We start from the raw sequence: 26,635 nt of genomic DNA on the forward strand, positions 1-26,635 counted from the left end.
TGCAGAGAGAGAGTGTGTGTGAGACACGGCATGCAGAGAGACAGGGGACAGGAGAGTGAGTGTGTGTGAGACACAGCATGCAGAGAGACAGGGGACAGGAGAGTGAGTGTATGTGAGACACGGCATGCAGAGAGACAGGAGATAGGAGAGAGAGTGTGTATGTGTGTGTGACACGGCATGCAGAGAGACAGGGGACAGGAGAGAGTGTGTGTGTGAGACGGTATGCAGAGAGAGAGTGTGTGTGAGATACGGCATGCAGAGAGACAGGGGACAGGAGAGAGTGTGTGTGTGAGACACGGCATGCAGAGAGACAGGGGACAGGAGAGTGAGTGTGTGTGAGACACGGCATGCAGAGAGACAGGGGACAGGAGAGTGAGTGTATGTGAGACACGGCATGCAGAGAGACAGGAGATAGGAGAGAGAGTGTGTGTGTGTGACGGTATGCAGAGAGAGAGTGTGTGTGAGACACGGCATGCAGAGAGACAGGAGATAGGAGAGAGAGTGTGTGTGTGTGACGGTATGCAGAGAGAGAGTGTGTGTGAGAGACACGGCATGCAGAGAGACAGGGGACAGGAGAGTGTGTGTGTGTGAGACACGGCATGCAGAGAGACAGGGGACAGGAGAGTGAGTGTATGTGAGACACGGCATGCAGAGAGACAGGAGATAGGAGAGAGAGTGTGTGTGTGTGACGGTATGCAGAGAGAGAGTGTGTGTGAGACACGGCATGCAGAGAGACAGGAAATAGGAGAGAGAGTGTGTGTGTGTGACGGTATGCAGAGAGAGAGTGTGTGTGAGACACGGCATGCAGAGAGACAGGGGACAGGACAGAGTGTGTGTGTGAGACACGGAATGCAGAGAGACAGGGGACAGGAGAGAGAGTGTGTGAGACACGGCATGCAGAGAGACAGGGGACAGGAGAGAGTGTGTGTGTGTGTGAGACACGGCATGCAGAGAGACAGGGGACAGGAGAGAGTGTGTGTGTGTGTGACACGGCATGCAGAGAGACAGGGGACAGGAGAGAGTGTGTGTGTGTGTGTGAGACGGTATGCAGAGAGAGTGTGTGTGTGAGACAAGGCATGCAGAGAGACAGGGGACAGAAGAGAGAGTGTGCAAATTTTAAATGAGCAGATAATTCTTTTTCTGACAAGTTTCAAAATAGACTTTAATTTGCTGCCCTGTGTATCATGTGACAGCCATCAGCCAATAACAGACATATATATTTATACAATGTAAACTCTTGCACATGCTCAGTAGGAACTGGTGCCTCAGAAAGTGTGTGTATAAAAAGACTTCAAAATTTGATAATAGAATTTAAATTGAAAAGTCTCATATATATTATACATGTATGTGCAAAAATAAAATAAAAATTAATGTAGTTTAAACCAACTCTGCACAATACTTTCAGCATCTAACAAACACTTGTTACAATTTCCCAATCTAGTGTTGTGTAAAGTGTTGTTTTGCTGAGGAATTTAATAATAGCTCAAGTTCCACAAGGAGCAACTATCTGATAAAGTCTGTTTATGATCACAAGCAGAACACTCACCAGGATCTGTGTTCAGTCTACAAGTGTCAATAAACCCAGGTGTGAAATATATATCAACATCACAGAAGAAGAGCAGCACATCACCCTTCTCCCACGCCTGGGCGCCAACCTCCAAGCCCCGCCCCCTGCTAAACTCCTCCTTCAAGGGGATCAGAGAGTAGTTATGGAAGCTGGTTTCACTGCAACCACAAAATAAAATACAAAAATATATATCTTGTTATAATGATTCAAATAATTTTCATTAGTTTAGCTAGAAAACGAGCTCTACACAGCTCCTAAGGTTTCATTCCTGATTTTCAAATAAAGATACCAAGAGAACGAAGAAAAATTGATAATAGGAGTAAATTAGAAAGTTGGTAAAAATTGCTGCGCTATCTGAATCATGAAAGAAAAGAAAATTGGGTTTAATATCCCACGTTTTGAGGGATACAGAAATAAAGGAATACTACAATTTGTGTGCCTACTCCACACTTCTCAGCCGATAGCTAGATACCTAGGAGTCAGATAGAGAGCCACTCTGACAGTCAAAGTAAATATGAAAAGGAAAAAGGCAACTCATTTCGGCCCACATGCATTTCCAGTTCGTTTCACTTTTTAAATTTAAACAAGTTTAACTGAACTATTTTTCATTATTTCTTTTATTTTATTAAACATGTTCAACGGCTGACCCACTATTTTCCAGTGCCATGTACCTTTAAAGGGACACTGAACCCTATATTTTTTTCTTTTGTGATTCAGATAGAGCATGCAATTTTAAGCAACTTTCTAATTTACTCCTATTATCAATTTTTCTTCATTATCTTGGTATCTTTTTTTGAAAAGCAAGAATGTAAGTTTAGATGGCGGCCCATTTTTGGTGAACAACCTGGGTTGTTCTTGCGGATTGGTGGATAAATTCACCCACCAATGAACAAGTGCTGTCCAGAGTTCTGAACCAACAACTGGCTTGCTCCTTAGCTTAGATGCCTTCTTTTTCAAATAAGGATAGCAAGAGAACGAAGAAAAATTCATAAAAGGAGTAAATTAGAAAGTTGCTTAAAATTGCATGCTCTTATTTAATCACAAAATAATTTTTTGGGGTTCAGTGTCCCTTTAACTGTTTCACTATCGACTTTATATAGTCCATCCCTTTAACAAAATGTTTCTGTCAGTGTATCAACTATCCTGAGCTGATGACAATGTTATTTGTTATTATTGAACACTAGATGTAATGTTATACAACCAATGAAGACATTTATATATAATAAATACAAATAATCCAACATCAGAATTCAAATTCCGCCTGCTGACCTTTCTGTCATCTTCAAGATATCCTTGACCTCTGAGAGACCTTCTTCTCCAAAGTAGACCACAGTCAAGTATGTCCTTTTATCTTGATAGATACAAACATCCCTAAAATTAGAAAGATACATGTGAGAGACCAGTGATAAAACAACTTCCCAACAAACACGGCTGAAGATTAATATTTTAGAAGCCTTAAGAACCTGAACAAAACAAATAATATATTTCCTAAAAATGTCCAGTGGCAGAAGACCAGGTTTAGGTAAGGTTGAATGTTACCCTCTGTATACTGGTTTTATCTCCAGAGGCTTTTTCAGTTGTATTCACCCAAAAGCTCACATTTTAGTTGCAATTTTTCCTGTGGTCACAAAAGCTATGGCACATACTATTAGTTCTACTTTTTCCTGGGGGCAACAAAAACTAGAGCACAGGGCCGCATGTAGCCCTTGGACCAGTAGTTAAAGGAAAATTAAACTCAATTTTTTTCTTTCATGATTCAGAAAAAGCATGGGATTTTAAACAACTTTCCAATTTAATTCTATTATCAAATTTGCTTCATTCCCTTGGTATCCCTTGTTGAAGGAGCAGCTATGCACTACTGGGAGCTAGCTGAACCCATCTAGTGAACCAATGAAAAAAGGCATTTGTGTGCAGTCACCAATCAGCAGCGAGCTCCCCCCCCCCCCCCCAGTAATGCATTGCACCTCTTGAGCCTGCATAGGTATGTTTTTCAACTAAGGATACTAAGAATAATGCAAATTAGATAAAAGAAGTAGATTGGAAAGTTGTATAAAATCCCATGCTCTGTCATGAATCATGAAAAAAAAAAGAATTAGGTTTCATATCCCTTTAACCTCCCCTGTAATAGACAATATCTGTCATTACATAACACAGAGAAAGCATACGTGATTTTCTTAATCCTGGAATCCATTTTTTTTCCTTCAAACTACTATGTAGCCCAGCTTTCTACAAAACCTGGCTGGGGATTCACAAAAAGCTAAGGATTAGACTTGCATACATAATTGGGCATGAAAAAAATCATTGTCATCTATTAGCTAGAAGGAGTAATAAGTTATTTATACTTTGAAATTCCTTTATGTATAAAATCTTCAATATGAAGGCCTTAAATGCACGTAAAAGGGACATGAAACCAACATTTTTTTCATTCATGATTCAGATAGAACATATCATTTTAAACAAATTTGCAATTCATTTATGTTATCTAATTTGCTTCAGTCTCTTTGTATCCTTTGTTGAAAAAGCAGCAATGCACTAGATGAACACCAGGTGAGCCAATAACATTAGAAATATATGAGCAGCCACCAATCAGTACCTGTCCTGAGCCCACCTAGGTATCCTTTTCAACAAAGGATACCAATCTAATAAATTAGATAACAGAAGTAAAATGGAAAGTTATTTAAAATCACATGCTCTATCGGAATGATCAAAGAAAATTGGGCTTCATGTTTTTTTAAAGGACTAGATTATGTGCGCTAACTTTAGAACTTCGGATATCACAACCATATTAATTCTTCACTCCATTGACTTTAATGGACCACATTAAAAAAAAACAAAAAAAAAAAACTAACACTTATCGCTTGCACGCTAACCTGACCAGCATAAATCGCTGCTTCTCAACAAAAAATACCAAGAGAATAAAAAAAATTAAATCTATGCTTACTTGATACATTTCTTTCTTTCTGGATATGGAGAGTCCACAACGTCATTTAAATACTAGTGGGAATATCACTCCTGGCCAGCAGGAGGAGGCAAAGAGCACCACAGCAAAGCTGTTAAGTATCACTCCCCTACCCATAATCCCGTCATTCGACCAAAGAGAAATGGAAAAAGGAATAACACAAAGGCGTAGAGTTGCCTGAGGCTTAGTCAAAAATAACTGACCTAATAAAGGATGGGGTGGTGGACTCTCCATATTCAGAAAGAAGGAAATTTATCAGGTAAGCATAGCTTTTCTTTTCTAAGATATGGTGAGTCTACAATGTCATTAAATTACTAGTGGGAACCAATACCAAAGTTAGAGGACACAGAATGAATAGGGAGGGAGAACAAGACAGACAGACCTAAACAGAAGGCACCACCGCTTGAAGAACCTTTCTCCCACAAGAGGCCTCAGCCGAGGCAAAAGTATCAAATTTATAAAATTTGGAAAAAGTGTGCAGAGAGGACCAAGTTGCAGCTTTGCAAATCTGTTCCACAGAAGCTTCATTTTTGAAAGTCCAAGAAGAGTAGACAGCCCTTGTGGAATGAGTCACAATTCTCTCAGGAGGCTGCTGACCAGCAGTCTCATAAGCAAAATTAATCATACTTCTCAACCAGAAAGAAAGAGAAGTCGCAGTAGCCTTCTGACCTTTACGCTTTCCCGAGAAACAAATAAAAAGGGAAGAAGACGGGCGAAAATCCTTAGTCACCTGTAAATAGAATTTTAGAGCACGCACAACATCCAAATTGTGCAACAGATGCTCCTTATGAGGAGGAGGATTGGGACAGAGAGAAGAAACAACAATTTCCTGATTAATATTTCTAATCAAAACCACTTTAGGGAGAAATCCCAACCTAGAACGAAGAACCACCTTACCACATTTAAGATAAGATAAGGCGAATCACACTGCAAATCCGAAAGTTCTGAAACTCTCCTAGCAGAAGAGATAGCAACAAGAAACAAAACCTTCCAAGATAACAACTTAATATCTATGGAATGAATTGGCTCAAATGGAGCCTGCTGCAAAACTTTAAGAACAAGGTTAACAGATTTTAACACAGCGCTGATTCTGACCAAGGCCTGACAAAAGGATTGAGCATCTGGTACAACCCCCAGACGCTTATGTTACAGAATAGATATAGCAGAAATCTGTCTTTTCAGAGAACTGACTGACAACCCTTTCTCCAAAACTTCCTGGAGAAAAGACAAAATTCTAGGAATCCTGACAATACTCCAAGAGTAGCCCTTAGATTCACAACAATAAAGGTATTTATGGTAAATTTTTCGAGTAACAGGCTTGCAAGCCTGGATCATGGTCTCAATAACTGACTCAGAAAATCCACGTTTAGACAGAACTAAGCATTCAATCTCCAAGCAGTCAGCTTCAGAGAAACAAGATTTGGATGGAGGAATGGACCCTGAATTAGAAGGTCCTTCCTCAGAGGCAACATCCAAGGTGGCAGAGATAACATCATCACTAGGTCTGCATACCAGATCCTGTGAGGCCAAGCAGGAGCTATTAGAATAACCAACGCTCTCTCCTGTTTGATACGAGCAATGACTCATGGAAGGAGAGCAAACTGAGGAAACAGATAAGCTAGACGGAACACTCAAGGTAATGCCAGAGCATCTATCAAACTGCCTGCGGATCTCTTCACCTTGAACTGTACCTTGGAAGCTTGGCGTTCTGCCGAGATGCCATAAGATCCAACTCTGGTATCCCCCATTTAAGGGTTAACCTGGAGAACTCCTCCGGATGGAGAGCCCACTTCCCAGGATGAAATGACTGTCTGCTCAGGAAATCCGCTTCCCGGTTGTCCACTCCAGTAATATGGATGGCAGATAGACAATAATTGTGAGCTGCCGCTCACTGAATAATCCGAGCCACCTCCTTCATGGCTAAGGAACTCAGAGTTCCTCCCTAGTAGTTGATGTAAGCCACTGAGGTGATGTTTTCTGACTGGAATCTGATAAACCCGGCTAAAGACAACTGAGGCCAAGACATCAGAGCATTGTAAATTGCTCTCAACTCCAAGATGTTTATGGGGAGAGCAGACTCCTCCTTATTTCAAAGTCCCTGTACCTTTAACAAGTCCCAGACTGTTCCCCTAGCAGGCTGGCATCCGTGGTCACAATCACCCAGGAAGGCCTTCCGAAACATGTGCCCCAAGACAGATGCTCCTGAGAAAACCACCACGGAAGAGAGTATCTTGTCAACAGATCTAGATCTATCCTCTGAGACAAATCCAAATGGTCTCCGTTCCATTGCCTGAGCATGCATAACTACAAAGCTCTCAAATGGAATCAAGCAAAGGGAATGATGTCCATGGTAGCGAAAATCTTACAAATTACCTCCATACATTGAGCTACTGATGGCCAAACAGTAGACTGTAGAGAGACAAGAAGAGAGAATTTTGGATTTTCTGACTTCCGTCAGAATTTTCTTTTAATAGACAGGGAATTTATTATGGTCCCTAAGAAAACCACCCTTGTAGCTGGAACAAGGGAACCCTTTCCCAGATTCACTTTCCATCCATGTGAATGTAGAAAAGAAAACAAGATCTATGCATGAGAGCTTGCTTGTTCAAAAGATGGCGCCTGAACCAATATGTCATCCAGGTAGGGCACCTTTGCAATTCCTCGAGACCCGATCACTGCCAAAAGAGCCCCCAGAACCTTTGAGAAAATTCTGGGAGCTGTGGCAAGGCCAAAACAGAAGAGCCACAAACTGAAAGTGATGGTCTAGAAAGGCGAATTTTAGGAATTTGCGATGATCCTTGTGGATAGGAACATGAAGATACACATCCTTCAGATCTATGGTTGTCATGAACTGACCCTCTTGAAGCAAGGGAAGAATGGAATGAATGGTTTCCTTTTTGAAGGATGGTACCCTGAGAAACTTGCTGAGGCACTTAGGTCTAAAATGGGTCGAAAAGCTCCCTCGTTTTTGGAAACCACAAACAGATTTGAATAGAATCCTAGACCCTTTATTGGAACTGGAACAATCACTCCCAGAGAAAAAAAGATTCTGAACGCAGTTCAAGAATGCCTCTTTTTATCTGATCTGCAGGTAATCTTGAGAGGTGAAATCTGCCCCTGGGAGGAAGGGATTTGAATTCTATCTTGTAAACCTGAGAAATTTTGGCCAAAGCCGAAGGGTCTAGGACATCTCGTAACCACACCTGACAATACAGTGAAAGTCTGCCCCCCACTTCAGCCGATCTCAGACCGAGGGCCGACCCTTCATGCTGACTTAGAGTCAGCTGGGAGTTTCTTAGATTGCTTCCCTCTGTTCCAAGACTAAAATGGGCCTCCAAGAAGACTTGGATTGGTCCTGCTTGGAAGCAGAAGAGAAAGACTTTGAAGTTACGAAAGGAATGAAAATTACTGTGATGTCATTTAAGTATGTTCTTCTTGTCCTTTGGGAAAAAGACCCCTTTCCACCCATAACATCAGAAATAATTTCAGCCAGGCCAGGTACAAACAAGGTCTTACCCGTGTAAGGAAGCGCCAGAAGCTTGGACTTGGAGGTAACATCAGTAGACCAAGATTTTAACCACAAAGCCCTGCGGGCTAAGATAGAAAAGCCAGACATCTTGGCCCCCAGTCTAATAACTTGCATGTTAGCTTTATAAATAAAGGAATTGGCTAGTTTAAGAGCCTTAATTATATCTTGGATTTCCTCCAACTGAGTCTCTTCTAAAATAGATTCAGACAAGGCATTGCACCAATAAGATTCTGCCCTTGCTACAGTGGCAATACAAACTGCAGGTTGTCATTGAAGACCCCGGTGAACATACATCTTTTTCAAATAAGCCTTCAGCTTCTTATCCATGGGATCCTTAAAAGAACAGCTATCCTCTATAGGAATTGTAGTTCTCTTAGCCAAAGTAGAAATAGCCCCTTCTACTTTAGGCAATGTGTGCCATGAATCTTTAATTGAATCAGCAACAGGAAACATCTTTTTACTGAAGATCGGTAAAACGGAATCCCTGGCTTCTCCCATTCCCAAAATCATAGTATTTATTAAGCTTACTAGATTTTTTTAGAGTTAACCACGACAGGAGAGTCTGAGTCGTCCAGAGTAGCCAAAACCTCCTTTAACAAAACACGAAGGTGTTTAAGCTTAAACCTGAAGTTAGCTTCATCAACTTCAGACAAATGATTTACATTGTCAGAATCTGAGATTTCACCCTCAGAAACTATTGAGGTAATGTCCTCCCCAGAGTTATGAATGAGATCAACCTGCATAGCAGCAGCTGAAACAGACACCTTACTATCTGATAAATGTTTAGTTTTCCTCTTGCGCTTTCCCAATACAGGAAAAGCAGATAATGGCGCAGATACCGCAGAAGAAATCTGTGTAGCAAAATCTGCAGGCAAATAAACTCCACCAGGAGGTTCAGAGGAACCGCAGGGCACTGCATGTGACGCCATAGAGGCTTGGGACGTATGAGAAGAAAGCTGTGGTATTGCCTGAACAGCATCATCCTGAGAGACATTATTGTTATTTATCATTACACTTTAGTGTTCTTGCTAAACATGTAGAACAAAATTGCATACGTAAATAAATCTGGGCCTCAAGACATAATAAACATTTGTCAAATGAATACATTTTTTGTTCTATATCCATAGCAGCAAAAAATAAAAAATGCCCAAAGAAAAACAAAATGCTTGAAAATAAAGTGAACTGTCACTTTAAAAATTATACGCTCAGAAAAATAACTACACACTCAGAACCTCTACACCTCAGATATACTGAGGCGTCCTACCGTTCTCCAAAATGAGAGAGAGAGAGAGAGAGAGAGAGAGAGAGAGAGAGACACAGCCAGCAGCCTACAAACCATTCCACTAACAATCCGGACTGAAGAGAAAATGCTACTTCACTGCATGTCGACAGCGTTCCCGGCAAAACACCTAACTGCCTGAAAAAATTAGAGCCACTCTAAATAACAAGCCTTAAAAGTGCAGCATATACAAAAATAAAAACATTAACACAATTTCCCTCTACCCACACGCAAGGCCTCTTAAGTGAAATAAAAATAAAAGTGCCAACAAGGAAACTTTTCCCATACTAGGAAAAATTAACCCCTTAGTCTCTTAATGCCACATACTTAGTGTCTGCATGCTGCCACATGAAATCCTATAAAAACATAAATTATGCTTACCAGATAATTTCCTTTCCTTCTGTACAGGGAGAGTCCACATCGGCATTCATTACTTGTGGGAAATACTGAACCTGGCCACCAGGAGGAGGCAAAGACACCCCAGCCAAACGCTTAAATAGCTTCCCTACTTCCCTCATCCCCCAGTCATTCTGCCGAGGGAACAAGGAACAGTAGGAGAAATAGGGTGAAAAAGGTGCATGAAGAAACCAGTTAAAATTTAGAGCCGCCCATCGGAGAACACGGGCGGTAGCTGTGGACTCTCCCTGTACAGAAGGAAATTATCATCTGGTAAGCATAACTTATGTTTTCCTTCTTAATACAGGGAGAGTCCACAGCTGCATTCATTACTTGTGGGAAATTATACCCAAGCTACAAAGGTCACTGAATGCTAACGGGAGGGCAAAAAAAGAGAGGCGGCCCCATCTGAGGGCTCCACAGCCTGCAAAAAACTATTTTCCCAAAGGCTGCTTCAACAGAAGCAAAAAGAAAGGAAAAAAACTATTTGAAAAAAGAATGCAAGGAGGATCAAACAGACACCCAACAATCAGATCCATAGAGATCTCATGCCAGAGACCCAAGATGGCGTCACTACTCTCTAACTGAGCCGTAAACCTCTGAGGAGGCTAGTGCCCCGCTGGCTCCTAAGTCAAGCGGAAGACACTCTCAACTAAAATAAAAGGAAGTCGACAATGCCTTCAGACCCTTGCACTTCCTTGATACAAATATTCAACAGAGAAAAACAGGCTATTTTTATGTAGCCTGAAAAAGACATCAAGGCATGATTCCCTAAAAGGGAAGGAATAGGACATATAAAACATAAAAAAAAACACAATCTCTCGATTGAAGACACAAATAGACACAACCTTAGGAAGAAAACCTAACAACTAGGCTCGTAGAACAGTCTTATTATAGAGGAAACCCCAAAAAGGAGTACTTATTGCAAAGTTGCAACAGAGAGACTATTTCAAGTACAAGCAATCTATAGACAGAGTAGATCATTGAAGATAAAATTCAAAGACCACCTCCTGCACAGGTACAAAGGTAGCCAAATGCAACCCCCTAAAAATAAGATCTAAGTTCCAAGAAGGAGCATCAGATTGACTCACCGGCCTAAATGCAGTGAGAGCCCTAGCAAAAAAAACTTAATGCCCGGAAACTCAATGAGCCTCTAGAGCAGAAGGAATAAACAGGGCCCAGAAACTGTCCCAACAAGTAACTAGCTAGGAAGGCCCTTCTCCAGATCATCCTAAAGGACTAAAGAGGGAACCCTGGCAGGTAAGATAGCGTGCCAAGACAAATCTTGCTCTTCCCGACAAAAGGGGTCCTCCACACCTATGAGAGATGACGTAGAACCAGCTACGTGCTGAAGGAGAGTACTGTAACCTCTCCGAAAAAAAACCCTCTCTCGGCTAAGACCAAGCGAGCTCTCGCAGTCCGCCTCAGAAGAATAATATTTGACTATGCAAAGGGGCCTTGACCCAGCAGATCCCTGCAACAAGGTAACCCCCATGGAGGCGAAGCCCCTAAACCGCGAATACAATCTTGTGGACACAAACTGAGCAATCAGTTTTACTGACACCTGTTCCTGCTAGGATCTAGCTATAACTCGAGAAAGAGTGATATGGCAGAAGAAGAAAAAGGTTGTATTGGAACTCCAAAGCACCGCTAAGGATCCATTAGCTCTGCCTGAGGATCCCTGAACCACGACCCATTAATGGGTAACCTGGGATAGGTATGGACATCCTGAGATTCTCAATTTGCGTCCCAAGATACAAGCATCCGAAAATCTTCAGATAGAGGCCCTATCTCCAGATCAAAGGAATGATTGTAGGGAACATCCATCCCTGAAGATCACACTCAGAGTGGATCGCTGACAACGAGCAGTAGTGGGCATCCGCCCACCAAATTCGAGATACGACCCTCTACGCAGGAAAATCTCTTTCTCAGAAAGAGATCTAAGCCACTGAGAGAAAAAGGGCTGACTAGAATCCATACACTGGGAAAAACCTAAAGACCAAATCCTCAGAGCAAAATGCTTGCCTGAGGAGTCATAAGAATAATTGGGAGGGAATCTCCTGAATCCACGGTCCCCCATAGGACACGCTCTCCCCAAACTGACAGGCTAGTGACTTAAGTCAAAACCGCCCGAGAGAGCTAAGAGAAATTTCCCTCAGGACAGGGAGATCTCAACAGAACACTGGAGTGCGATTCTCCCAACCGGTATTCCAGGTAAATCTGATAAGATAGATTCAAAACAGCGCCATGCCGATGTCTCGGCCTTGGCTTAGATGAGACCTGTCAAAATAAAAGAACCCAAGAAGGGCCCCAGGACAAAAATCATCACCCTCCACCACAGAGCCAGCGATGGCCTGAAGGGGGTCTGGAGGGCCCAACACAATGAAGTAAACTCTAACTTCATAAAATCAAAGGAAAAATCTTCCTGTCTGTAAATACAAATTTAGCATCCAGGGATCTACCCTGTCGCCTACACCAGAGAAATCTGGTCTAGATCCATCTCTGAGTATCGAAGAAGACAGATAAAAATCCCTAAAAGTCTTCTAACAGACAATGGTAAGTAAACCAGAATCACCAAGACCAGGGAGCTACTGATAAATCTGGAATCAGGATACTGCCAAATTAAACCCCAGATGCCCAAAAAAAAATCTAGGATCAGAAACTAGGTTTACTGGAAGAGACGGTCCATAAGAACCAGATTTTACCCAAAAGGAATGAAAAATGAAAGATATCCTTCTCGACAGTGATCCTGCAGAGTTCCTGAACAAAAAGATAGAGGGAACCTTATATTCTCCCCCCAAAAAGGAGACATAATAAGCTCTGCTTAAGTACCGTAGAACACAACTAGAACGGGAGACCCCTCCCTTTAATAGACCATGAAACAACAGGGGAATGAAAATATTCTCACACTGCAACAGGTGCCGGGACAGTGACTCCAAAAGTCACCTGAAAAGCTTCCCCCTCACTCCCGAAAGACAAAATTAAGAGAAGAAAAACTGCCCAGAAAGGCAGGATGTGAAGCCTAGCTCCGGCCTCTAGGACCCCTGGATCTGATATCATCCAGAATCAAGCACTTATCCAAGATAGTACCTAAAAACAGGTCCTTCTTGTCATTTAGGATAGATGGACCTGCTCTGCCTGGACCGGAATAGCTAGAAATAACTCCTTCTCTCGAGTAGAAGGAAAGAGTAGACTTTACCAACATATCTTCCAGAGCAACTCAAGGACTAAACAGAAAATACTGAGGTTCCAGCTTATGCTAGAAGACTTATAATAATCCAAATAAAGAAGTATAATCTCCATGTCTAAAATTTGTCTCGAAAATATCGAGCGAACCATCACCTCGAACTGAGACCGAGATGCTTCCACAGGAAGTTTCCAAAAATTGCGCCAACTGAAGTCGGCATTATCCAATATCCCATATGACGAAACGTCTTCCTACAAAGAGTTTCTACAACAACCAAGAGCTCTAAACAAAAAAAGTATCCTCAAACGGAATAGAAAAAGAAAAATAGGCAAGTGCACAAAAGTGATAGCCAAGAAGGAATGTGCAAAAACAGGTCCTGCCCGTCATATGATAGAAACCCCCCTATAGAGCTCGGAACTGGGATTCTAAAATAAAAACAAAAAAAATATATAGACGAGAAGGAATAGGATCTACATCCTTCTCCACTCGTCTAATCAAGATTGCTATCTGATTTAGATGACTGAGATTAGACTGATGGATCAGTACTAGGAATCTCTAACATTGCCAAAACGTCTCTCAGAAGCAAGGGCAGGCGTGCCATTCTAAATCTGGGAACACACCTCATGGGACGAGGTGGATGGTTCAGTGGTCTCTAATATCTCAACATTGGTGGATGAGAACACCCTGATGCGGCATAAGGAATAAAATTGAGAGGGCTGGACTACCCGAGCCTCCTCACAATATACACAGGTATCACATTCTGTATTAGAGGGATCCCCTCTAAATTATCAGAATCCTCCATAACTCAACTAATTTAAAATTATAGAAAAAACAACTGGCACCTTATACCACTCACCACCTCCTATGACCCAGACAGTTAGAGAAACTCGCTCCTCACCGCAGACACTCGGTCAGGAATAGGAAATTGAAAAACTGACCACTCCTGGTCACACGGTGTGTCATGCAGGACCGCCCCTGCTAAGGAAAAGCGCGCCAGCTTAATAAAACTGCGCAGCTCTCAAATATGAATAATAAAATAAAATAACCAGTACATTCCGTATCAGCCTATGAGCCCAAACGTTTCCTACACATAAAGCAGCTGAAATCACATAACAAATATGATTAAAACCTTCACTGTTCAATAATCCCCCTCAGGGGATATTAACCCTTAATTCCATAAAGATAAAAGGAGTCCCACTGTGACCCTGTCTTCTATTGTTAACATATGTATAAAAACTATCTTACCGGAATCTATACCGTGGAACAGAAAACACGGTCCTTCAAGTTTGACAGACTGTAGCGTTGCTTCTGACATGGACTTGAGTGAAGAAAAGCAGGCAGCAAAACTGGTCAACGCTGATTGCTTAGGAGCTGTTAATATGAGTCGGGATGGGTTTTGCAGAAAGACTCTCCCTGCATCTCCAGACTCTAACTTTCATCAATGCTCTCACTGAGAGGCTAACAACACTACTTAAAACTCCAGTCCCATCTCGAAGGGTAGATACCCTTCCTAAGGAACTACTGCAATATCTTCTGACACTTCTCTGCCAACCTCCTGTGACGAAAGGCAAATAATGACTGGGGGATGAGGGCAGTGGGGGAGGTATTTAAGCCTTTGACTGGGGTGTCTTTGCCTCCTCCTGGTGACCAGGTTCAGTATTTTCCACAAGTAATGAATGCAGTTGTGGACTCTCCCTGTATTAAGAAGGACATAAGGATTCAAAATGTCCCCAAATTGCTGCAGAGTAAAATAAATCACTTAAGTGCCAGTATTCATACCTAGAAGACAAAAAAAAAAAAAAGCACTTACCTGCAATCTTAGCTGTCCGGCAGGAAGACAGCTCACAAAGCGTTAAAGGACACATACTCCTTACAGAGGCCTGTAGAAGAAAAAAAGAACAGAGTAACCAACTCTGGCTTTCTATACCTAGGGCAGCAATATGTTAGGAATCAAAGTAAGCACAACCCACAACTTCCTAACTGCTTAAAAGCCAAAAAGGTAAAAAGGTACCCAAAAAAGGATCAATTCTTCAGACACCAAAACTGCTTTATCTGTTCAGACTTCAAAATAGTTCTAGTCCTAGGAGGGGACAACCACCAAGGTCGACATGGAGTACACTTAAAGGAACATTAAATACAGTACAATAAATGTAATTCAATGGCGTGATTGGGCTCACTGTGATTAGACAGTGAGCCTGTGACGCACTGTTTGAAAAAGCAGTCGCGCTTAAAAGGATGGCTTCACACAAGTCTGCAGTTTTAACAGGAATAGGAAAGCCTATAATTACAGGAAAAGGGGCAGATGAATAATGAAAGTATATTGCAAAAAAAAAAAAAAAAAATACTACATATAATCAAACATTTTATATTAAAATCTTAAGGTTTTCTATGTCCCATTAAAGGAACATTGTTAAATCACAGCAAAGGATTTTGTAAAACTATGTCTGCTAGAGGGTTCTTAAGTTACCAGACGTTTTTTTGTGGTCAGTTTAAAACCTCGCAGTGTAACAGCTTGGAAAATGTTATCACTTTTCCACAGAAAGTTATGGACCTTACAGATGATTTTCCAATATTTGCAGACAATATACGTAATGCAGCCCTACTTAAACAACTGTTCAGATTAAGTGCCAGATTACAAGTGTGATGCTAATTAACACTCCTGTTAATTGCTCTAGAAGTAAGCTTTTTGAGCTCATTGGGTTGCACTCGCATTATGAGTTAAAAGTAAACAGTTTTAGCAAGTGCGCTAACGTTACGAGCACAAAAAGCTAAATATCATGAGCACATTCACATATTCCCCATAGAAGTCAATGGAGAGAAAAAAAAAATACTCTTGCGCAAACACGATCGCATATTCTTATGTGCGCTAAACCGACATGATAATATTTCACATTTATGTTCTATTTATTCATAAATAAATATTTCTACATATATCTGTTGGTATTTTGGTACAATATATATCTATATATACATACACACACAAATATATATATATATATATATATATATATATATACACACACACACACACACACATACACACACAGTATATATACATATATGCACATACAGTATACATAAGAATATATATTTATAAATAGTTTAAACATTTCACATTCCAATGCTCTGTATATAGCAGAATATTATTCTCAGTAAATACATAATTAAAATCTTTATTAAAAATGAATATTGCATAAATATGATTTTACATGTTTTTCATTTACTTAAATGCAAAGGGCTCCAATGCACTTATATAAACACACATACACATACTGTACATGTGTATTTATGTGTATATAAAGTATGTCTGTAAATCTGTAAATACATATGAATAAATGTGTACACACAGACATTATATATATATATATATATATATATATATATATATATACACACACATATACATACTGTACATACATACACACACACACTGTATTGTTGTATAGGCCGCACTTTTTTCCCCAATATGTAAGTCTTGAAATCAGGGTTGCGGCCTATAATCGGGATGCTACCTTGAATGGTATGGTCGGGGTTGGGAGGAAGCGCTGTTGTTACAGGGAGGGGTTTGGGCAAACACACAGCAACTTCCTATTTGAATGTATGGAGTGCTAGTGACATCACACGCTGTTCCTGATCACCTGTTCCCGGAAAAAACGAGGAGGAGACTTGCCCTGGTCAGACGGACCAAGGACCGTACTGGGTAATCACCAGGAGCAGGGAACTAAGGAAAGTGTGATTCCTGGTTAAGAGCTATCTGGGGTAGGTGCTTTACCTAGTGGCACTTGATGGAAGAGTTGACCGCTGTACTACTGAGGACTGGACATGCTAAGAAGCGGCGTAGACAGGGTGAGTCACTCACTGAGTCCCTAGCAGAAATACGGTATAAGGTATGTGCATTGATATGAAATGAAGCACTGGCAGAACAGAATGTTTGGGATACACATATTCTGTACTACTTTTATGGTTATCTTGCACACCAACTTGGAAACATTTTTTTTTGTTATGTCCCCAGCAACATTGATGTGCTCAGGATGGTAGTGGCAGGGGCTTAAGATAAAAGCTGCTGTGAGTTATAAGCTGTGACAGGAGAGTGAGTCAGGATTGGTGAGGAGGGGGTTGTGTGAGGAAGAAGGGGGCTAAGAGGATGGGGATGGCTTGTGTAAGGTAGGTAGTTAATATGGTGAGTAGTGGGCACTGTGTCAGGGAAGGAGGCAGCCTGTGAGGGTTATGAGGGGGATGTGTGCGTGTGTGAGGGGGGAGGGTAAGGAAACTTATCTGTCAGGGGGGGAGGGTAAGAGTTAAAAACATTTAAAATTAGGGGGAGGTAAAAGGTGAGTTTAAAATCCTCCACTACGCACAAAATATAGAGAAAATAACTTATTGTGTAGTTCATTAACAAATCTAGACAGGCCAGACGGCTTGTTTTTCCCACAGAAAGCCCCTGAATTACATTGTTTCCAATGCAGTTATTTTCTCTATATTTTGTACGCAGTGGAGGATTTTAAACTTGAAAACCTTCTACCAGCTGATGAGTGGCAAAAACAACGAAACAGTCTGTCCTGGGATGGTTAGGAGTCACTGCACTAACCCTAGCTAAGCTTATAAACTGTGTGAATAGTGATGCTTTGGCGTAAAGGGAATCTGCTGAAAAGCAGGCTTGAAGTAAAAAGGTGCATCATTGTGAACCTAATTTGCATATCTTACCCAGAATCCTCTGCTGCATTGGAAACAATGTAATTCAGATGTTTTAATGGGAAAAACAAGCCTTCTGGCCTGTCTAGATTTATTAATGAACTACACAATGATTCATATATATATATATATATATATATACACATACATACATATATATATACACACATACACATACACACACACTTTTAGACATGTATATGTATGTTTCTCAATGATAAAGTAATTTGCTGACATTTTTTGTTTTTCTTACACCTGAGACCTCATATCTTAGAGCAATTTTGTGCATTTTTTTTTTTAAATAATTTTTTTTAGATAGTGTTATTATGAGTGTAACTGTACTTTTTAATGTATTTTTAGTGTGTTTTGCACAACTTTTTTGATTGGCAAAACAGTTATCCAGATCTCTGAAGTTTCATTCTAGCGTAAAACGCGATTGCGCTCAATCGATCATGTTTACTTTCAACTCGGTAAATACGAGCAGTAAGCCAGACGCGAGCAAACACCCTTGATAAGCCCCTTATAGCACGCGTTCAAACGCTGTTTAAACTCAAACTTTGGCTCTATGTTAAAAAGACCATTAAACAGTTTACTTTCCCATCTTTCCCATGTTGCTTAAAAAGATAGATATTCTCTTTATTACCCATTCCCCAGTTTTGCATAACCAACACGGTTATATTAATACACTTTTTACCTCTGTGATTACCTTGTATCTAAGCCTCTGCAGACTGCCCCCTTATCTCAGTTCTTTTGACAGAATTGCATTTTAGCCAATCAGTACTAACGCCTAGGTAACTCCACGGGAGTGAGCACAATGTTATCTATATGTTACACATGAACTAATGTTGTCTAGCTGTAAAAACCTGTCATAATACACTGAGATAAGAGGCAGCCTCTGAGGACTTAGAAATTAGCATATGAGCCTACCTAGGTTTAGCTTTCAACAAAGAATACCAAAAGAGCAAAGCAAATTTGATGATAAAAGTAGTTTGGAAAGTTGTTACACTTTCTTGATTCAGATTGTCCCTTTAAAAAAAAAAATCACTTTGCACTTAGAATTATGTATTTTGCATGCTTTTCCTGCAATTTAACTTGGAAAAGTATGTCTAACTGCCCCTTTAGAATACAGTGCATACTAAAAGATTACAAATTCTAACCCGGCAACATACTACCAAGTGTTTACTTGTCTAGTGCAGGGAGTTTATTAATCTGTCCCTATTTGGTCACAGCAGAGGAGGTAAGAAACAGTACACAAGAAGCTTTTCAGAGGGTATGAAAAGTAATGTAAAAGTTTCTAATAAAACATACAGTTGTAAATCATGAAAGCTTCATTTTGGCTTTGCTATCCCTTTAAATGCCCTTACAACAATGTTCGCTTTGGAGCACTACAACAGAATACAGAAATAGTGCACATGCTTTTTAAAGGAATAGTCTAGTCAAGATTAAACCTTGATGATTCAGATAGAGCATGTAATTTTAAGCAACTTAATCATTTGTTCCTAGAGTCAATTTTGCTTTGTTTTCTTGTTATCTTTATTTGAAAAAGCAAGAATGTAAGCATAGGTGCCGGCCCATTTTTGGTTCAGAACCTGGGTAGCGCTTGCTGGTTGGTGTCTAAATGGAGCCACCAATCAGCAACTGCTACCCAGGTGCTGAAGCAAAAATGGTCCGGCTCCTAGGTTTACGTTCAAATAAAGATAGCAAGAGAACAAAGAAAATTCATAATAGGTGTAAATTACAAACTTGCTTAAAATTGCATGCTCTATTTGAATCATAAAAGTTTAATTTTGACTAGACTATTCTTTTAACCTACAACGAAATTGATAAGGTTGTAGGAACTGGGAAAAACTAAATGTATGCTTACCTGATAAATGTATTTCTTTCCGGGCATAGAGAGTCCACAATTCATTTTAATTACTAGTGGGATATTCACTCCTGGCCAGCAGGAGGCAGCAAAGAGCACCCCAGCAAATCTGTTAAGTATCACTTGCCTCATCTATAACGCCCAGTCATTCAGCCGAAGGGAACGGAAAAAGTAACACAAGGATTTAGAGATGCCTGAGGATTGTCCAGAAAAAAACTGTCCTCTGAATTAAAACAAGGGTGGGTCGTGGACTCTATGTCCGGAAAGAAATAATTTATCAGGTAAGCATAAATTTTGTATGGCATAGAGAGTCCACAATTCATTTTATTTACTAGTGGGAACCAATACCCAAGCTAGAGGACACAGAATGAAAGGGAAAGAGAAACAAGACAGGCCTAAACCGAAGGCACCACCGCTTGAAGAACCTTTCTCCCATAAGAAGCCTCAGCCGAGGCAAAAGTATAAAATTTATAAAATTTGGAAAAAGTATGAATAGAGGACCATGTAGCCGTCTTGCAAATCTGTTCCATAGAGGCTTCATTCTTGAAAGCCCATGAAGATGAAACTGCTCTAGTGGAATGAGCTGTAATTCTCTCAGGAGGCTGCTATCCAGCCGTCTCATAAGCTAAACGAATAACACTTCTCAACCAGAGAGAAAGAGTAGTAGAAGTGGCTTTCTGACCCTTACGTTTACCAGAAAACACAATGAACAGAGCAGAAGATTCCCGAAAATCTTTAGTTGCTTGAAGGTAAAATTTAAGAGCACGCACAACATCCAAATTATGCAAAAGACGTTCCTTCTGGGAAGAAGGATTAGGACAAAAAGAGGGAACAACAATTTCCTGATTAATATTACGATCCAACACTACCTTAGGAAGAAACCCTAGCTTAATACGAAGGACCGCCTTATCAGCATGAAAAATGAGGTAAGGGGAATCAAATTGCAGAGCAGAAAGCTCAGAAACTCTGCAAGCAGAAGCAATAGCAATAAGAAACAAAACCTTTCAAGATAACAACTTAATACCAACAGAATGCATCAGCTCAAATGGAGCCTGCTGCAAAACTCTTAAGAACAAGATTAAGGCTCCAAGGGGGAGCAACCGACTTAAACATAGGCTTAATTCTGACCAAAGCCTGAACAAAAGACTGAACATCTGGCCAAACTGCCAAACATTTGAGCAGAAGAATGGACAACGTCGAAATCTGACCCTAGAGTACTGACTGACAAACCTTCTCCAGGCCTTCCTGAAGAAAAGCCAAAATTCGAGGAACTTTAACTTTGTTCCAAGAAAACCCCTTTGAATCACACCAACAAAAGGTATTTACACCATACCCTATGGTAAATCTTACGAGTAACAGGCTTACAAGCCTGAAGCATAATATCTATGACTTTCTCAGAAAAACTACATCTAGCCAAAACTAGGCATTCAATCTCCAGGCAGTCAGCTTCAGAGAATCTAGATTTGGATGGATGAATGGACCCTGAAATAGAAGGTCCTTCCTGAGAGGCAACTTCCATGGTGGAAGAGATGACATCAGATCCGCGAACCAGATCCTGCGAGGCCATGCAGGAGCTATTAGGATCAAAGACGCTCTCTCCTGTTTGATACTAGCAATGACCCATGGAAGAAGAGCAAATGGAGGAAATAGGTATGCTAGATTGAAGATCCAAGTTACCGCCAGAGCGTCTATCAAAACAGCTTGAGGATCCCTTGACCTTGAACCGTACCTTGGAAGTTTGGAGTTTTGACGGGACGCCATCAGAACCAACTCCGGAACCCCCCACCTGAAGGTTATCACTGTGAAAACCTCTGGAAGGAGAGACCACTCTCCGGGATGAAAAGTCTGCCGGCTCAGAAAATCCGCTTCCCAGGTGTTTACCCCTGGGATGTAGATGGCAGAGAGATGACAATCATGAGATTCCGCCCACTGAAGAATGCGAGTCACCTCCTTCATTGCTAAGGAACTCCTTGGGGATTGATGTAGGCTACTGAAGTGATATTGTCCGACTGAAATCTGATAAACCAGAGCAAAGCTAGTTGAGGCCAAACTGTCAAAGCATTGAAGATTGCTCTCAACTTCAAAATGTTTATAGGAAGAGAAGACTCTTCCTAAGTCCACAGACCCTGTGCCTTTAAAGAGCCCCAAACTGCACCCCAGCCTAAAAGACTGGCACCCCAGCCTAAAAGACTGGCACCCGTGATCACAATCACCCAGGTGGGTCTCTGGAAACACGTGCCCTGAGACAGATGATCTTGAGACATCCACCACAAGAAAGAGTCCCTTGTTAGAGGATCCAGAACTATCCTCTGCAAAAGATTTGAATGGTCTCCGTTCCATTGTCTGAGCATGCAAAGTTGCAGAGGTCTCAGATGAAACCGAGCATAGGGAATGATGTCGATAGAAGCTATCATGAGACCAATCACCTCCATGCATTGATCTACTGATGGAAGTATCACAGACTGAAGAGAAAGGCATGAAGCAAGAAGTTTTGATTTTCTGACGTCTGTCAGAAAAATCTTCATTGAAAAAGAATCTATAATTGTTCCCAAAAACATACCCTTGTATCTGGTACAAGGGAACTCTTTCCCAGATTCACTTTCCACCCGTGGGAACGTAGAATAGACCACATCTCTGTATGAGATTTTGCTAGATGAAAAGTTGGTGCCTGAACTAAGATGTCATCCAAATAAGACACCACAGCAATGTACTGAGATCTGACCACTGCCAAAAGAGCCCCAAGAACCTTTGTGAAAATTCTGGGAACTGTAGCCAGGCCAAATGGAAGGGAAAACTGAAATTTGTTTAGGAAAGCAAATCTCAGATACTGGTAATGATCCCTGTGAATGGGAACATGAAGATACGCATCCTTCAGATCTATAGTCATTATGAATTGACCCTCTTGAACTAAAGAAAGAATGGACCAGATGGTTTCCATTTTGAACGACACAACCTTGATAAATTGGTTTAGACACTTCAGATCCAAAATGGGACGGAAAGTGCCCTCCTTTTTGGGAACAACAAAAACTTAAATTATGCTTACCTGATAATTTTCTTTTCTTCAGATGGAAAGAGTCCACAGCTGCATTCATTACTTTTGGGAATTAAGAACCTGGCCACCAGGAGGAGGCAAAGACACCCCAGCCAAAGGCTTAAATACTCCTCCCACTTCCCTTATCCCCCATTCATTCTGCCAAGGAACAGTAGAAGAAACAACAGGGTGAAAAGGTGCCAGAAGAACAAAAATAACAGACAGAAAAAATACGGACTCTTTCCATCTGAAGAAAAAAAAATTATCAGGTAAGCATAATTTAAGTTTTTCTTCATAAATGGAAAGAGTCCACATCTGCATTCATTACTTTTGGGAAAACAATACCCAAGCTATAGAGGACACTGAATGCAAAAACGGGAGGGTACAAGAGGCAGCCCATTCTGAGGGCACCTGGCCGGAAAACCCCTACCCAACAAAATCCTTGGCTTCGGACAAAGCGGAACAACTTTGAAAAAAAAAGGAAAAGGCCCAAGGACACTGACCCTGAAGACAGAGCCTCACGGCCTTCACCTCCTAATTAAGCGGCCAAAGCCGCCACAAAAATCGGACGAAGTCCAGATAGTCTCAACCGAAAGGAAGAGAACCTCTAAAAGGAATAAGTCCTAAAAGGAAACTTCCAAAGAGACCATGAAAGGCAAAACCGTAAAAACGGCAGTATGAAGGGCCTAAATCCTCCAAGCCTCCAACCCACAACGGGAAGGAACACTCTAGTTCCCGAAAATTTCAGAAACGACTAAGCATGTTGCCGCATCTCTCAACGGAGTCCCAGCCCATTAATGAGGACTGAACCAATTCCCCATGCCCCTAAGCAACCACAGACCCTCAAGTCCTCTCAGGATGCTAGTTGAAGCATGAAAAACAAGACAATTGCACAATCATATTGTGATCACTGGGCACCCTTACCGGATTAACCGGACATAAAAAGGTGCCACGTGTCTGAACTAAGCCTCAAAGACAGAAGGATTTGTACCCAGTCAGGACCAGCCTAAAACCAAGGGCCCCAGCACTGTCAAGGCCACATAGAGTCTCCCCCGATGATGGAGGGATAAAGAACAGTCAGACAGACTTTTGTAAATAGAGCGAACAAACTTGCGAGTATCAATTCCAGAGAGGAAAGTTCCCAAAGGAAACATCACACCATGACATGAGCTTTAAACCAAATAAAAATCATCCTCACCAGATGAAAATAAAGGATAAGGCAACCCGTAGGTTATCGCCCAGGAATAACGGACAGACCCGCAGGACCAGCCCAACAGGGGTCCGAGACTTCCAAGCTCAGAACTGGAAAAGGATACACAAATAACAAAGACTTTAAGAAGATTACTTCATCCCCTTATGTCTATGTATGCAAGCCAGTCAAAGAGTAAGACTGAGAATCCCCAGACCCATTAAGAGTGGGATTCTCCAGCAACGGCAAAAACGTGCCTTAGTAGGACACAAAGGCGCTAGTCTACAACGAAAGGCGTAACATACCTCTGCCGGACCAAAGGAAACACCGGCCCCGAAGGTTGACCCCCTGAGGCCTCAGGAACAGTCGCTCCCCCGGAAGGCTGAACTGGACCAAGCGATCCCATGCCTGACGAGCCCCGGTTAACGAAACATGGACAATATCGTAAGCACACTCCCGGGAGGTGCAGATGCGCCAGCGCTAAAGATATGGCCATGCGGAACCGTGTCGTAACCTCCGGTGGGAACAGGCCACACTCCCTAGAAATGATAAGTAGCGTTAGGGTTACCTGCATGCGTAGTAAGAGTTGATGGTAGGGAATTCGTCTTGTGAGAAATAGAATCCACAGAGACCGATGGCTCAGTGGGCACCCAATTCCCCGATCCCGAGGAGCAGAGCCCTCTAAAATGGCATTTGGAACATAACTGATGGGCATGTATCACCCGGGCCAATTCATATTCTTCGCAAGAAGTAGAGTCTGAATCAGAGGCATCAGTCTCCAAAAATCCTCCATAACTGGGACACTGCCGCCTCCAGAGAACCAGACAGCAGCGGACCAGGATTTCTCCGTCGCCACGCGGTCAGGAAAACAACACTGTAAACCGTGCAGTGCATGTAAAAGCGCGCCCGACCGAAAAGGCTGCGTCACTAGACATAGGCCGTTATGTTCCAAAATAGCCATGACCCGAAGCAACACTACACAGTAGCAGACAGAATCACATAACAAACATGATTATAAACCCCCTTGTTCAATAATCCCCCTCAGGAGAAATTAACCCTTGATTCCAAGATACAAAAAGGAACCTCACTGAGACCCTATGTTAAAGTTATCCCCGAAAGGTTGTAGCCACTCTCGGATAAATAGTTGAAATTACAATACATCCATGATGAAAGTAAAATGAAACAATCTACACCGTGGAACAGGAACAAGGCCCTTCAAGTGTAACAGATAGTAGCGTCGCCTCTGCCATGGACTTGAGAGAAAAAAGCAGGCAGCAAAACTCGTCAACGCTGATTGCTTGTGGAGCTGTTAATATGAGTTGGGATGGTTTAGCAGAAAGACTCTACCTGCATCTCTGGACTCTAACTTTCATCCATGTTGTCACTGAGAGGCTGACAGGACTACTTAAAACTCCAGTCCCATGCCGAAGAGTACTACCCTCCATAAGAGACTATCGAAAATTTCTGACATTTCTCTGCCAACCTCCTGGGATAAAAGGCAAAGAATGACGGGGGGTGAGGGAAGTGGGAGTAGTATTTAAGCCTTTGGCTGGGGTGTCTTTGCCTCATCCTGATGGCCAGGTTCTAAATTCCCAAAAGTTCCCTGTTCCTCTAGAGGGACTGAAACAATCACTCCCAGGGATTATAGGTCCTTTACGCAATTTAAGAAAGCCTCTCTCTTTATCTGGTTTGCAGATAACATTTGAATGGTGGAATCTGCCCCTGGGAGGACATGATTTGAATCCTATTTTGTAACCGTAGGATACTATAACTATGGCCCAAGGATCCAGGACATCTCTTATTCAAGCCTGCTGAAAAAAAGAAAGCCTGCCCCAACTTGATCCATTACAGGATTGGGGGCGGCCCCTTCATATAGATTTTGAATCAGTGAGAGGCTTCTTGGCTTGCTTCCCACAATTCCAGGGCTGACCAGACCTCCAAGAGGACTTGGATTGATCCGATTTGGAAGAGGAAGACTTTTGTCCCTTAAAGTTATGAAAGGAACGAAAATTAGAACTCTGACGACCCTTAGGTCTATTCTTCTTATCCAGAGGTAAGAAAAAACCCTTTCTACTTGTAATGTCAAAAATAATTTCAGCCAAACAAGGTTTTGCCCTTGTAAGGCAAAGATAAAAGCTTAGACTTGGATGTAACATCTGCAGACCAAGACTTTAACCACAGAGCTCTGTGAGCTAAAACAGTAAAAACAGAAATCTTAGCACCCAATCTAAGAACTTGCATATTGGCATCACAAATAAAGGTATTAGCTACCTTGAAGAGCTTTGATCCTATTTTGGATCTCCACTATAGTAGTCTCCTCTATGATAAGATTAGACAAATCATCACACCAGTAAGATGCACCCTCGCAACTGTAGCAATACTAGCAACAGGTTGCCACTGCAAACCCTGATGAATATACATTTTCTTTAAAAAAAAAAAGTCTCAAGCTTTTTATCCATAGGATCTTTGAAAGAACAACTATCCTCAATAGGAATAGTAGTTCTCTTAGCCAGAGTAGAGATAGCCCCCTCTACCTTGGGTACTGTGCGCCATGAGTCACGAATAGCATCAGCACCCGAAACATATTTTTAAAAACAGGGAACAAAGAAAAAGGAATCCCCGGCTTATCCCATTCCTGAGTAATGATATCTGCCATACGGTCTGGAACTGGAAATACATCCACAGAAGCAGGTAAATCATATACCCTATTAAGTTTAATAGAGCTCTTTGAATTCTCTGCAACAGAAGAATCAGCTTCATCCAAAGTAGTAAGAACCTGCTTTAAAAGCACTCTGAGGTGTTCTTACTTAAAGGGACAGTATACTATAAAATCGTTTTTCCCTTTATGTGTTTCCAATTACTTTTTTATTTTTTTTTAACAGCTGCAGAGTAAAAAATGTATGAGATTTGCTTTTTTAACTGTGACAGACTGACTAATGCAG

At 41.5% G+C, this 26,635-nt stretch overlaps 1 protein-coding gene across 3 annotated transcripts in view; it reads right to left on the minus strand.

Annotated features, from left to right (window-relative positions):
- The window catches only part of CSGALNACT2 (chondroitin sulfate N-acetylgalactosaminyltransferase 2), a 136,677-nt gene that overhangs the window by 37,407 nt on the left and 72,635 nt on the right, over positions 1-26,635 (minus strand). For all 3 annotated transcript variants that reach the window (XM_053692092.1, XM_053692093.1, XM_053692091.1), the window contains 2 exons: positions 2,837-2,938; positions 1,547-1,725 (listed from right to left, as the gene is read on the minus strand). In XM_053692092.1, coding sequence (XP_053548067.1) covers positions 1,547-1,725; positions 2,837-2,938 — 281 coding nt within the window. The remainder of the gene's footprint in view (positions 1-1,546; positions 1,726-2,836; positions 2,939-26,635) is intronic.

This window comes from Bombina bombina, chromosome 9 (assembly GCF_027579735.1).
Source record: "Bombina bombina isolate aBomBom1 chromosome 9, aBomBom1.pri, whole genome shotgun sequence".
Taxonomy (NCBI): Eukaryota; Metazoa; Chordata; class Amphibia; order Anura; family Bombinatoridae; genus Bombina; species Bombina bombina.